Genomic DNA, 13,636 nt, shown 5'->3' with positions numbered 1-13,636 from the left:
CAAAGTTATTACGTTTCATCAGTTGCTTTTCAATTTCCTTACAAAAAAGACATTATTTGAAGTCAAAGCGAATTTTTCCTCAATTGAGCATTGAAGAAGCATTCATGCTCATCGCCTGTTTATAGCCTTGAGCCAGTGATGGAAATTCCCCATTCCTATGATGGGGTGAGTCTATCCATAAAACAAGCACTCGACTTCCGCCACAAAGTGGTAGTTATTGTATCAACTCCAGAGGGCCGATGGGTTGCGTAAACCCCCAATCAGGATTGGAACTCGCAACCTTCCGAGATGCGAGCCGCCCCACTCCAACACCGCTGGGCAGACGGTAAACCGAGACAGCTTGAACACTTCCATTTTATTTTATTGATAGAAACTAACACTGACAACTGGTAACTACAGCGCAAGTCATAATTAAGAGTTAACGTTTACTAAAACACACAACCATGTGCGCCACACATTATTAGTTTTTTGCACTCCTGGAGTATACTAAAAACACTACTGCCAGTTTGGCACGATTAATTTCTCATAAGAGCCCCACCTAAATACATGTGTTTATTTATATACTTTAAGCGTAAATATGAATCCTTTTCACTTCCCTTGGAACCATGCTTGACGAAGATGGGAGAAAAAGTTTAAACTTGTAAATGTACATATGTCAAGAGCTTCGCAAACCATAACAGGATATAATTCAAGTCAAATGAATACGAGATATCAATGGGTTAAGGTACATGAATTAGTTTGTATGTATGTTGAACTTCTTTCGCACCATACTTAGCCAACCGTGCTAATCGGATGTGCGGGGGGGGGGGGGGACAACAAACTAAATACAAAAAGCAGTTTTAAAGAAATTAGTTTGTGAATCTAGATGATTTTAAAGTGCAGAGCTGCAGTGGCTTCCGAATATCGGAAGAAAGAGCATTCCAGACGGCCGCAGAAGCACATCCGAAAGCGCACAATGCAGTGACTGTCTTTAATTAATTGATATTTTCTCCCTGCCATAGGAATGTGGACTTTCCAAGGCTGGCTCAGGGCCACCAATATAATTGAGTACCACCCCACACACTGGCACATGAAGTGTCCAACGGCTATAGATCTCCAAATACCTTTCCTAATGTCACTACTACCACAACTTTTACTTTCAAAAAAACACGGGAAAGGGAATTTTTACTCACCAGGACCGAGACGCTGGCCGTGGGTTTCCACCTGAAAGTCAGCGACGTTTCCGTGATTTCCGTGATGATCTCGGGCAGAGATCCGGGCAAAGGCCCTGTCCGTTCTGACGTGTCAAAAGGGCCGACAACTGGCTGGCGCGGATGGGTATCTGGCTGGTGCGGACGGCTGTCTGGCTGGTGCGGACGGCTGTCTGGCTGGCGTGGATGGGTATCTGGCTGGCGTGGATGAGTATCTGGCTGACGCGGATGAGCGCCTGGCTGCCGATGTGGGTGCAAGTCAGAAGGAGTGCCAGGCTGGGTATCTGGATGAGGATAAGCCTGAACGCCCACTTGGGAGCCCGCTTCAACTGGGAAAGGCAACAAAGAGAACGCGCACACACACCAACACAGACACACACACACACACAGACACACACCCACACGCCCGTCACGAGTACGCAAGCAGCTCAACAGTGCACACTGCATCTAAGTGTCCCTCCTTTCACTGCAAAAAAGGGACGTTGCAATCAGTCTAGAAAGGCCATAACAGCAGCAAGGTAAAACATTCAACAAACCAAAATACAGTGGTACCTCGGTATACGACCGCTTTGGAATACGTCGAATTTGGTATACGTCGTGTTTTTACGAGAAAAAAATGTCTTGGGATACGACGTCTTGCTTGGGATACGACGTGCTTGCTAGAACTTGTATGGGTGGGGATGAGTCGCTGCGTACCCACGTAGACCCCGTTCACGACTAAAACAAAGCACCGCTCTTCAGTCTGCCTGTAGATCTCGTTCAGTGCACAACCCGTGTACAACCCTTAATTTATTTATGCATTTATTTTAATTTATGTATGCATTTTAGTAATAAGTAGTGTCTAAATTATTTTATACATCCCCATTTAATGCATAATATGCCATATCAAATATAATTTCTTATACTCAGGAACGGATCATTTCCCTTCCCTTTATTTCTTATGGGAAAAATTAATTTGGTATACGTTATTTTCGGTATAAGTCCTACCTTCTAGAACGAATTAACGACGTATACCGAGGTACCACTGTACTCAAAGCTCAAATGTTTGACAATGTAAATGTAGCCCCACTGGAAGAAAGAAAAGTGGCTCTTCAAAGATTTTTGTTCCACACACACAGGCAAAAACACTATGCTAAGACAAGATAAAGCGGCAACGATGATGATGCTCCTGCGCCCGACGGAAACGCGAGCCATGGGGCAGGGGGGAGGGAGACGTACGTGTCGTGAAAATGGCGCTGAGCGGCACGCTGCGCTGCCCATTCTTGACGGAGCGCAGCGTGATGGTGTACTCGGTTGCGGGCCGCAGGCCGCGCTCCGTGTGGTGCCGCGCCTCGGGCGACAAGGCCAGCGACTTTGGCCGCCCGGCGCCGGCGCGCGTGGGGCCGTAGCTCAGGTGGTAGCTGTCGAGTGCGGCCTGTGGTGCCGTCCAGTTGATGGTGACGCTCATCTCGGTGATCTCCACGAAGCGCATGTCCGACGGAGCGTCGACCACTGTGCCCCGGCAGAAAGCGAAACGGAGGATTCAACGTCGCGCGGTGAATTTTTGAAGTTTTGCCCCGTGGATAACATGAGATTTTGATTTGGGTTGGCAGACACATGGATAAACTGCACGGCAATGGCCTAGGCAGATTTTACTGTGCACAGTAGAAACTACACTCTATAAGTTGGTCAGATCGGGGCGAGTTACATGCAGAGATAAACTTACACACGATGATCTGCCTCAGAATAATTCAGATGCTAAATTGCCTACAATCCGTTACAAGTGTAGAAAACATGACCTTGTGCGTGACGTCAACAGGGGGTGGCGCTTAACTACCACATGGTAGTAAGACAGTTGAGATACGGTATAGAGAGAGATGGATATGGATACTGAAAGGTAGTGCTTGTTGTTACTCACTAAGTAGTAAACCAAGACTTTTTCATATTCTTGGGTCTTTCGGTAAAGTCGCGTAAATAGGTTCAAAGAAAATAATAAAAAATAACAGAAAACTACGACGTTTCGATCGTAATGCAAGTGGTCGTCTTCAGGAAAAGGGTGGTTTAGCTTGTTATTTTTTATTATTTTCTTTGAACCTATCTACGTGACTTTACCAAAAGACCCAAGAATATTAATTCCTGCAGTCAAGAAAGCTTTAAGTCAAGATTTAAAGACTTACATTGTTTAATAAAGGCTACAAATGGTTATTTATTTTATCATTACAAGACCATCCTGAGCGCAATCCCTTTAAACTTCTCGATTAGCGAGCTGCCGAAGGAAAGGAGGAAAAAAAACAATAGACAACAACAAATACAACTAACCCTTAATGGCGTAACAAAAAAACCACCACGCGTGACGACGTTACCACGTGGCGTTTGTGGCTTTGCCAGTCAAAAAGGGACCGAAACGAGAAAATTTGTTTCCTGGGTTCCGTGCGGACCCAATTCCGCCGAGCGGGTATAGCGCACACACAGGGCAGTGAAGGGGGGGGGGCGGTAGGGGGGTGGACGTACGTGTTGTTTGCTCGCCGACGAGCGGCTGGCTCTCCTGGCCGTCCTGGTGGTACACGGCGAAGACCTCGAAGCGGTACGTGATGCCTGGCTGCAGGCCATCCATGTCGGCGAAGGTGTGCTCCGTGAACGGCACGCGGAACGGCTCCTGCGCCCGCCCCAGCGGCGTGACGACGATGCGGAAGCCCATCACGGCGTCGTCGGGGGCAACGGGCCGGTTCCACATGAGGACGATCTTCGTCTCGGTCACGGCGACGAACTGGAGGTCCGTCGGAGATGCCAGGATCAATTCTGCGAAGAACAAAAAACAAAACCGTGAGCTTCAGACGCAAGACGGACACTACCCACTCACACAAATATCAATCAGCAGGATTTCGAAAGCACCGGTAACAGTTTATTTGCTTTAAATGTAACCCAATGATAAAAACAAAGTAGTATGAATGTTCACCACTTAGATATTTATCCTGACAAATAATAATCTGCTGATAATTCATTCCTATCACACAGGTTGATAATAAATGATCAGACTCCATGGCTAAGTAGCACACACAAGGATGTGCGAGATGACAGAATGTATATTGCGACGAGGCGACGGGATAGAACTGGCAGATTTAGAGGTTTGAAGTCCTTGCCACCTGGCAATCGATGATATCCGTCACTGAATAGCATCGACTACACCGAATTACATGCCTTCGTCACATGACGCTCCTCGTGCCAGACAATTCTACCCCAGTGGTGGGCATTCCTTTACCACATTAGTGCACCATCATCTCTCCAACCATTCATTACACAGATCATCTGCACTCTCCCTTGGGTAGTGCTATGGTGGCAAAGTGCCCGTCATTTGGAAGGTCGAGTTCAGGTCGAGTTCAAATCCCAATTGAGGGTTAAATTATACAATCATGATTCAGATACGCTTGGGTTTTGCCTCATAATTATCTGGCCCAATGTATGTCGTGACACTTGCCACCACCTGATATCGCCATTGAAATGCAATTGTCACGTGGTGTACAAGCTTTTAACAAACCGATTATTATTGTTGTTTGAACTTACCGGTGAGTTGAAGAAACTTGGCCAGATCATTATGTGGCGAAACACAAAGATTAATTCCGAATCATATTATTTACAGCAAAAAACAATGTTCTAAGTTTATGTAATCACCATTCCCCGGTGAATAAAAGGGGGCAAATAAAAAGAATGATGCCAAGCAGGAATTTTGGACATCAAATGCAAAAAAGACGTACAAAAGTGCATACTAAAACTAAGAATGAATAAAAAAACAGACATATTTACTGGGCGGATAATGCAAGCGGGGCCGCAAATGTCATTATACCTCGGTGTTGGCCCGTGCCAGGCAGTGTGGACTGCTGGATGAAAATGGGTTCACTGTCCTGCGTCTCCCCCACGGCCGTCAGCGTGATGTTGTACGTGATTCCCGGGGCGAGGCCGCTGAGTGTCACCGAGGTGGACTCGCTGGGCAGCGTGAGCTCCGTGCTGGCGAGCTCCGGCCGGGAGCCCTCCTCCACGGGCGTGAACACGATGCGGTAGCCTGTGCAGAAAGCAGCGCGCGAGCACACACTTGTCACTACGGGCCAGGGTAGCCTAACCACCAGTAGTGGGAGGGATGGGGGGGCACGTGTACGTGCGTGTGTGTATGTTGAACTTATCAACGCACCACCGTACATAGAACACCGTGCTAATCGGAGGGAGGCACGGGGGAAGTACAAACTAAAGACAAAAAGCAGTTCTAAAGAAATTCGTTTTCAATTAGATGGCCTGTAAGCAGAGGTCGCAAACGGGTTTTTATTCCTTACCCGTACCCGGCCGCACCAGGGTCGCAAACGGGTACCCGTATCCGGCCGGGTACGGGTAGGGTACGGGTATCGGATACCCGATTGCGACCTCTGGGATGAAGCCATGTTGCAGGCGCGTGTGGGTTGATTCAAGGAACTTGAATTGTGAGAAGAGACAAGACGTTGGGAAATGAGTGACAAACGGTTACTCACCAGTGACTCACAGCCTACCCGTACCCGTCCCCGTCCGCACCAGGGTCGCAAACGGCTACCCGTACCCGGCCGGGTATTGGGTAGGGTACGGGTATCGGGTACCCGATTGCGACCTCTGCCTGTAAGGCCAACAAGGGTTGGTGGATCACAAAGATCCCCGATGATGTAGCCTTTAACAGACTGAGGGCAAGTGCTTTACCAAGCACCTATGAAGGCCAGAATGGTACACAAGGGAGTGAGTGGCCAGCACCATGCCCGACCGCCTTTGTCTCCCCAGTGGCAATGTTTACATACCACACCAGGTACTCATTTGAGGCAGTCAACCTAGGACCAGTTCAGAAAATCGTTACTGGTGTTGGTCATGAGCACGAATCCAACTCGGGTTGTCTCGTTTGTCAAGCAGCGTGCAAACCACTGCACCACCCTCCCTCACTACACACCCATGTTGAATCTAAATCACTCTCTCTGAGAGCGAGTGAAAACTACGAATCATAAAATCATCGTTAAATATTCCAGGACTCGTTGAGTAAAAACTATAATCAAGTGCATATGAAGAGGGGAATACACACGTTTAAATGTGATATCTTAAGCTGTAAAAAGTGACACATTTAAATTAATGGTTCATTTGAACAAAATGTCTATCACAATGTTTAGTTACTTTTAGCTTAAAAGCAGTTTAGTTTACTTGAATATATAGTTTTAATATAATATTTTTTAGTTTAAGTTTTCATTCAATAATACTTAGCCTTCCACAATTGTTGTTTTGGTTTAGATCCTGAAAATATAAATCTGTTGTTAAACCTGCCACCACCCGATCAGTAAGGTTGTCACATTAATAAAACGTGCTAATTAGTTACTATTTCAGCACAGTGTGTTGGAAAGTGAACGAAACCCATATTTAAAATTCGAGTATGAAGTGTCGCTGGTGATTACAGCCAGCTTCATCAGGCAATCAGCCAAAATGTGAAGTCGTCTTCCTGTTTGGACAATATTGGTCGCGAAAGCCTACATGTTAAACAAAACTTAGCCTTGCTATGTACAATAACAAATATAACATGCACTATTCTTTGGGTCTTTCGGTAAAGCCACGTCGATAGAAGATAATAATTTTTAAAATAACTATCACGACGTTTCGATCGCAACAAGCAATCATCCTCAGGTGAAAAAAAGGGGGAGAAATCTGCTGAGGCAGTCTGTTTATAAAGGCAGGAGGTTCAGCGGTAGAGGGAGCGGTACACAATGGGAAGGTTACTTGGTAAGATAAAAAATAGTTGAGTTTTATTTGTATAAAAATTTTTCCCAGTCATTTGTTTACCTTTCCTATACTTTGCGATCCTATCGTAATTTTGTATTTTTGTTGTTCGTAACGTTCTGACCTGCTCCCTACTGGACATCTGTGAAAAATAGCTTAATGGCTCATTGGATTCCTCAAAGTGTAAATAAATATTCAGATTCTGAGATTGTGAATTCAAATCCTGGTTGTCGGGTGGGAAGTTAACTGCCAATCATTCGGAGACGATAAAGTGAGAACAACTTTGCGGGGAATTTAACGGTGGTTGCCGTATGAATGGACAACTCACCCCCGTCATAGAAATGTGGAATTTCTACCTCAGTGCTCATTTGAGCAGGAAATCACGTGACTTTTTTACAACTCCATTTATATCAAGCGATGATGCAGTACATCCTTACCTCTTATGGGAGCCTTTGGGGCGATCCAGCGGATTACAAGGGATGTGTCCGTAGCCTCTGTCACTTCATATTGTTGAGGGGCATCCGGAGCTGCATACAAAACACACGCACACTGAAATGGCTGCTCAAAATGTTTGAGATTTGAAAGATAATTTTAAACCACCCCTATATCGAGATATTTAGATGCCTGTCAATCCCTACATATAAAAGACACCAGACATTAATATGCAACTTGTGTTTATTACGATACTCAATATCCGATACTCCCTCGTGTAGCATTAATGGACTGTTGGAGCAAGTGCTGTTAAGCGAGCACCTTTGGCCAAACGGTATTTCAGCAAATAACCGGCATAAATCCTATTAGCACGGTTGGCTTCATACGGTGTGAAAGAAGTTCAACATACATACATAAATCTTGACTTAAAGCTTTCCTGACTGCAGGAATTCCTATTCTTTGAGTGTTTCTGTAAAGCCACATATTTTTTCTATTTACGTGGCTTTACCAAAAGACCCAAAGAATGCATACATAGTAAATTATTCTTGGACGGACAATTCGATGCACGCACCCTGAGAATGATAATTTTTTATTATTATTTAGCTTGTCTACGCAAGATTGCCTCACTTTGTCTCAAGATTTTTTCAGGAGGATACCCACCAAGTGTTCGCAGTAGGGGGTGCTGCTGCTGCGTGTAATCCCAATTGTTTGCAAGGCAATTTTTCAGCACCGAGAAGTTTGACCAATACCAGCTACGAGAGGACACCAGAGAACCAAGAGGAAACCCGTGGCAAAACCAACAGGGGAAGAAGAACACACAGATGCCCGAGCCAGAAATCAAACCATCCCCACCCCCCCCCCACTGCTTCTTGCTGCCAAAACACATTTTTAACGACGAATCGTTCAATGGCCGGCAATCGCCTTCAGGTAACACTCACAGTGAGCATTGATGGTGCGGAGGGCCGTGCGGCATTACCGGTGGTCTGCGTAGTGATGAGGATGAGAGAGTCGTCCTGTCCCTCCGTCACCTCGTACACCTTCACGTGGTAGCGCCTCCCAGGGAGCAGGTTCTCCAGTGACACGGAGTTGGCCGTGTTCGGCAGGTCTGATTGGCGATATGAGAAAAGGCACGCGCACCGGCGTGTTCAGGACGAAGCAGCAGGATTGCGGTGTGTAAAAAAGCGCTTTTCTTAAGACGTTGATGAAACCCTCAAATAATTGTGGTCGGTCATTAAGTTCAAGAACTTCAGGTACAATGACTCGTTGGTTCCCAACTCAAATTAATTCAAGAAAAATTCTGGATTTGGAAGCACAACACCTTAACCTCCTCAAAGTTTTTTTATTTTTGTTTTTCCTCTTAACAACATAGTGTCTACCACACTGCGGTATGAATCCCGAGTTTCATTCTCAGTCACGGCTAACATCAGTGGCTACTCATATCTAGATTGGGCCCACCCCCACTCTGCCCTTAAGCAACCTACACTAACCAGCGTGGTGGCAAAAACCCCCACGACCAAACTGCCCCTACAACCCATGTCAACACTCATCCCGCCCGATGTTGTCTATCGTCGCGTCTCCTCCATCCCCACCCAAGACTTTGTCTCTCTCTGCACACACACCACACCTCTTTTTTCTGTCCTCCTATCCATCAGATCTTCATTGTGCGGGAATCGAGGCGAAGTCAGAAATTTTGTAGCGGTTGGGAAGCAGATGAAATAAATCCCGAATAAAACACCGTTTCGACTAAACCGAATTTAAGTGAGGGAAGGGTAATCTCAGATTTTAAATGTTGTCAGATATATACTTTAGCATATTTTTTCGCCTGTAGATTTTATATAAACACTGTAAAACAGTTGGCCAAAGTGCGCGCGCTCAGGTGCCAGCGGATGGAGAACTATTGAGGGGCAGGGGCATTGCACTGCCACTAGGTGATGCCTGCACCTCACGTGAGATTTCCCGGGAACGGTGGTGGAGGTTTTGCACTGACCGCTAGTCGGGCTGCACGTTTAAATCTGATTCAGTGGGCATATGACACTTTAATTAATTAATTCCGTGCACCGTCAGAGGCACAATTCTCCCCTCAGTGTCACTCCATCTTCCACTGATCTCTTCATCTGTTTGCATGTCCTTCCTTGTTAAACATCTAGAGCAGTGTTCTTCATTGCAAGGACTGTGGGCTACTGGTGGCCCCTAGTGGCCTTTAGTGAGGCCGCCGACAAAACATAAATGTGAAAACACTCCATCATTACCGTGCTGTCAAACCCAATGTTCAAATGTGTGGCGGCCCTCATTTTGATGATGTCTTATCGATGAAAGCAGCCCCCCTCTGAAAATGAGTGAAAAACACTGATCTAGAGTGATCAACCTTTCTCCTCCTCTTGGACTTTTCCCAAAGAACCTTCCTTTGATGAGCTTCTTCCATCCCACTACGACTTGCTCAATATCACTTCCTCCAGCAACACCATTCCCTCTCACTGCCACCTCCCACAATAATTCAGGTCATCTTCCTTTCCCCCCCGATTAATCGGAGGAGTCCACGTTCTTCTCTCACCTGACACGAGAACCTCTCTCTCTCCCTCTCTCCATCTGCGTTGTTTTCTTTCCGCCCAGCATATTTTCACAACTCTCCACCAAATCCATATTTCAAAAACCTCCCAACGGAGGTTCGGATTACTTTGAATGAAATTGCAACGGGCTGCAATTTCCAAGAGGGATAGATCGAGGCGCAGTGGACTTGCTGACAAAACTGCTGGCGCCACTCGCCCAGGTCCCACTACCCACCGTGCCGCCCCTGTGGCACGCGCACAAACGCCGTGGCACCGTGCGTGCCCACGGTATGCCTGGCAGCAACAAGGGAACGGGCGGCCGCAGGGGCTCACCTAGGCGGTGCGTGACGGCGCCGTCCTCGCTCAGCTCGTACTCCACGCGGAAGCCGGACACCGACGACGAGGTGGATACCCAGGAGACGAGGAAGCTGCTCGAGGTGATCTCGGTCATCGTCTCAGAGGCGCCCGAGAGAACGGGCGGCACGGTGCCCCCGACGAACGAGCTTTGTCGCGTCTCACCCTCGTTTCCTCGGGTGACTGGGGGGGGGCGCGATAGTGGAGCGAGTGTAAGGTCAGCGTTTGCTGATATCTTGCTCACGACTTTGTTATTTCATGTTAAATCGATACTGCAGGTTACGAACGTCTCAACGAAAATATCCCAAGCGTGCTCTCTCTTCTGCAATATCCATAAGAGTTTTTTTAGTTAGATTGCATAAATATAAATGTCCATAATGAAGGTTTTTGGGTTATATCACGTAAGTATTAATGTGTCGTGAATAATGTTGGTCGCAAAAACATGTGTCACCCGGACACAGCCAATTAGTAAGGTTTTTCATGTAAACAAAACATGGCAATTCGTTATTAGTTCAGCGCACCAATGTGTTGGAGAATAAACTCACAACATTTACCGTCCACGTACGATATTTCTCCGGTAATCACAACCAGCCACATCAGGCGATGCCGTGGCCTCATGCTAGCTCGTCTGCCACCTGCTGTCAAAGATCACGGTTCGATTCCAGAGGCTGCCCAAATACTGCGGGCGTTTTAATCGAAAAATGCTGTTTGTGTCACAGTGGGTACGCAATTGTGGCCGAGTCGACCTAGGGGAGGCCCAGGACCGGTCCAGATAATCGTCACTTGTGTTGGCCGTGAGCGGGAATCGAACTCGGGTTGCCGAGCTCAATACATCGACAAAACAATAACAACAACATCAGCCATTCACCACTAAGTGACAGTAACGTCACCATGGCACCTGCGCCAGGTCAGACACACACACACCGACAGGCGTGCAGCTCTTACAGTGGTGCGTGACAAGCGAGGTGGTGAACTCGAAGCGCGTCACTTCGCGCAGGCCGGACACCAGCAGCGTGATGAGCTGCCCCTCGTACGTCAGGCCCGGCTTCAGCCCAGTGATGGTGTAGGAGTTCAGGCGTGCCGGCACGGACACCTCCCGCCAGGACAGACGGCTGTTTTTCTGCCAACAGAAATCATTGAAGGAGCGTGTGACATGGGAAGTCGAAGAACGGGGCGTGCTTTCAGAATTCGCAACGGCACGCTCGACGCATTCTTGAGGAGGTTTCGGTGGCAGAGGCACAAACTGCACACATGTTCTCCCGGCGAGCAAAGTTGGCAACACGCCTCCGATATTAATGCACTGCAGATTTTACAGCGATTTTTCTTCTCTTCCGAATTTAATTCCCATTTCATTTGCTTTACTTTTACTTCACTATACTCAACAAAAAAATAACAAAATTGTTACCAACCATATTTTTGTGTTTACGACACCTTGCTGTGATTGGCCATCCCCCAAAAAACTCAAAATCCTACCGTCTGTTTTATTAGCTCTGGCTAGGTGCCATTACCCAGAATGCCAGCTGCCGTTTCATTTATAGTTTCACAAGTGAGTGCGAATGATGGTGGGAAAATGATTTAGCCTCTACTGGATAAACAAGCGTTTCAATTATTTTCAAGATACTCCGAGTGTTTGCAATGAGGCGTCAATGGTAACCTGCATTGACAAACTTCTCAAAGAGAAAACAGGGAAATAGGTTGGGCAATATTTACTTGTTTTTTTATTGAGGTAGGTTTGTGCCAAGACCTATGGAGGTGAGAACTATTGCCTCGGAGAAGACCGTGAATTCAGAATCAGAATATTTATAGTGGAGGAATCTGATGAGCTATGAAGCTCTTTTAACAAATGTGCATTAGGGGCACGGCATCAAAACGTTACAACAACAAATAATACAAAAAATACGATAGGAGTGCAAAGAGCACCAAGAATTGTTTGGCATCGTTAAATATTCTTAGGGGTGGAAGACTTTGGGTTGTTGTTGTTGTTGTTGCACCAATTGCTTACAAACATTAAATAATTACAAAAGCGCTCACAGTTAATTGGAACATGGGTGAAAGAGAGCTTTCTAGCTCATCGGATTCCTCCAGTATAAATAAATATTCTGATTCTGATCATTAAAACATAGTTAGCAAAAGGCACGCTAATAAGCGAAAGGAAAATGCCGCTAGTGGAAATGCTTTAGACGCCGCCGGGCTCATGCTTGGGAAGGGGGCGGTACCTGTCTCCAGCGGAGCAAGTAGCCCATGACGTGAGGCAGCTGGGTGTTGGCCCACTCGATGCGCGGGTGGGAGCTGGTGGCCTGATTCGACGCGTCCGAGATGAAAACTTGGATGGGGGTTTTTACTGCGCAACACACAGACCAGGGGGGGGGGGGGGGCAACATACTCTCTGAATACCAACACACGGACGAGGAAACATATAATAAATACAAACACGCACAGACAAAGCAAATGTACTATACATACATGCACACAGACCAAGTAAAGTATTAATACAAACCTCGCACGAATCAATATACTCATATTATAAAAATAAATATAAAACACACACACACAAAGCAATTTACTATAAATATAAACAAACAATGCAACGTACTATAAATACTAGGAATACAAACATTACACACCAAGGTCTCGACTGTACCCCGGGTTGTTGCATGAACATAAAGATTGGCAATTCATCAGTTGTACGGACCATCAAACAACTCCGTTGCTCGATGCAGTTATATCAAGCTACGGAAGTGCGTAGTTGTGCACGATCACACGCTGGGAAGCATTATGCAGTCATATTCTGATATGGGTCTTGTTAATTTATGAAACTGTCAAACAATAGGACTCTGGATGCCAAATTCCGCCTTGGAACCTCGCGGTTTATTTCCTTCAGCCTTAGAAGACAGAAAAGTTCAGTTATGTATAGACAATTATATAAACTTTTGACATTTTAGTTGCCGATTTTTTTTTACTTTGGGTGACAATAATATCACATGCTGATCTACGGTTAGTGGCAGTGTCCTGGGTGTTAGTGAGGTAATAGGATTTTCTTTACCCAGGAAGGCTTAAAAAAAAAATTCAGCAAAATGGAGCTCATTGCCAACTGATGAAGCTCAAAGAGATTGGAACAAAAACGCCATCAGGCGTTGATGTTAAATTCAAAAGCCTTCTGCCACCGGTGAGGAGGAACGTTGTTTATAACTCGATCAGTACATCGGAACGTATTAATTAATTAATTTGTAGACGTGACTGACAATCTTGTCAGGTGGTGGAGGGCTCGTGAATAAAATGTTGGCAGAAAACTACCAAAGTGGCCCAACCCTAAAGACAAATACAGAGTAGAAACAAAAACTGATATTCAGCTGGGGGAGGCGCAGGCCC

General features: G+C 46.2%; 1 protein-coding gene across 6 annotated transcripts in view; it reads right to left on the bottom strand.

Moving 5' to 3' along the window:
* The window catches only part of LOC144724512 (tenascin-X-like), a 166,160-nt gene that overhangs the window by 101,674 nt on the left and 50,850 nt on the right, over positions 1 to 13,636 (bottom strand). For all 6 annotated transcript variants that reach the window (XM_078603716.1, XM_078603715.1, XM_078603718.1 and 3 more), the window contains exons 14-22: positions 12,484 to 12,608; positions 11,213 to 11,387; positions 10,247 to 10,450; positions 8,344 to 8,472; positions 7,373 to 7,462; positions 5,011 to 5,226; positions 3,681 to 3,968; positions 2,409 to 2,681; positions 1,173 to 1,519 (exon numbers count right to left, since the gene is read on the bottom strand). In XM_078603716.1, the coding sequence (XP_078459842.1) occupies positions 1,173 to 1,519; positions 2,409 to 2,681; positions 3,681 to 3,968; positions 5,011 to 5,226; positions 7,373 to 7,462; positions 8,344 to 8,472; positions 10,247 to 10,450; positions 11,213 to 11,387; positions 12,484 to 12,608 (1,847 nt within the window). The remainder of the gene's footprint in view (positions 1 to 1,172; positions 1,520 to 2,408; positions 2,682 to 3,680; positions 3,969 to 5,010; positions 5,227 to 7,372; positions 7,463 to 8,343; positions 8,473 to 10,246; positions 10,451 to 11,212; positions 11,388 to 12,483; positions 12,609 to 13,636) is intronic.

The sequence above is a fragment of the Lampetra planeri genome, chromosome 21 (assembly GCF_965212315.1).
Source record: "Lampetra planeri chromosome 21, kcLamPlan1.2.h2, whole genome shotgun sequence".
Lineage (NCBI taxonomy): Eukaryota > Metazoa > Chordata > Hyperoartia > Petromyzontiformes > Petromyzontidae > Lampetra > Lampetra planeri.
This window is presented reverse-complemented; position numbering and strand designations above follow the sequence as displayed.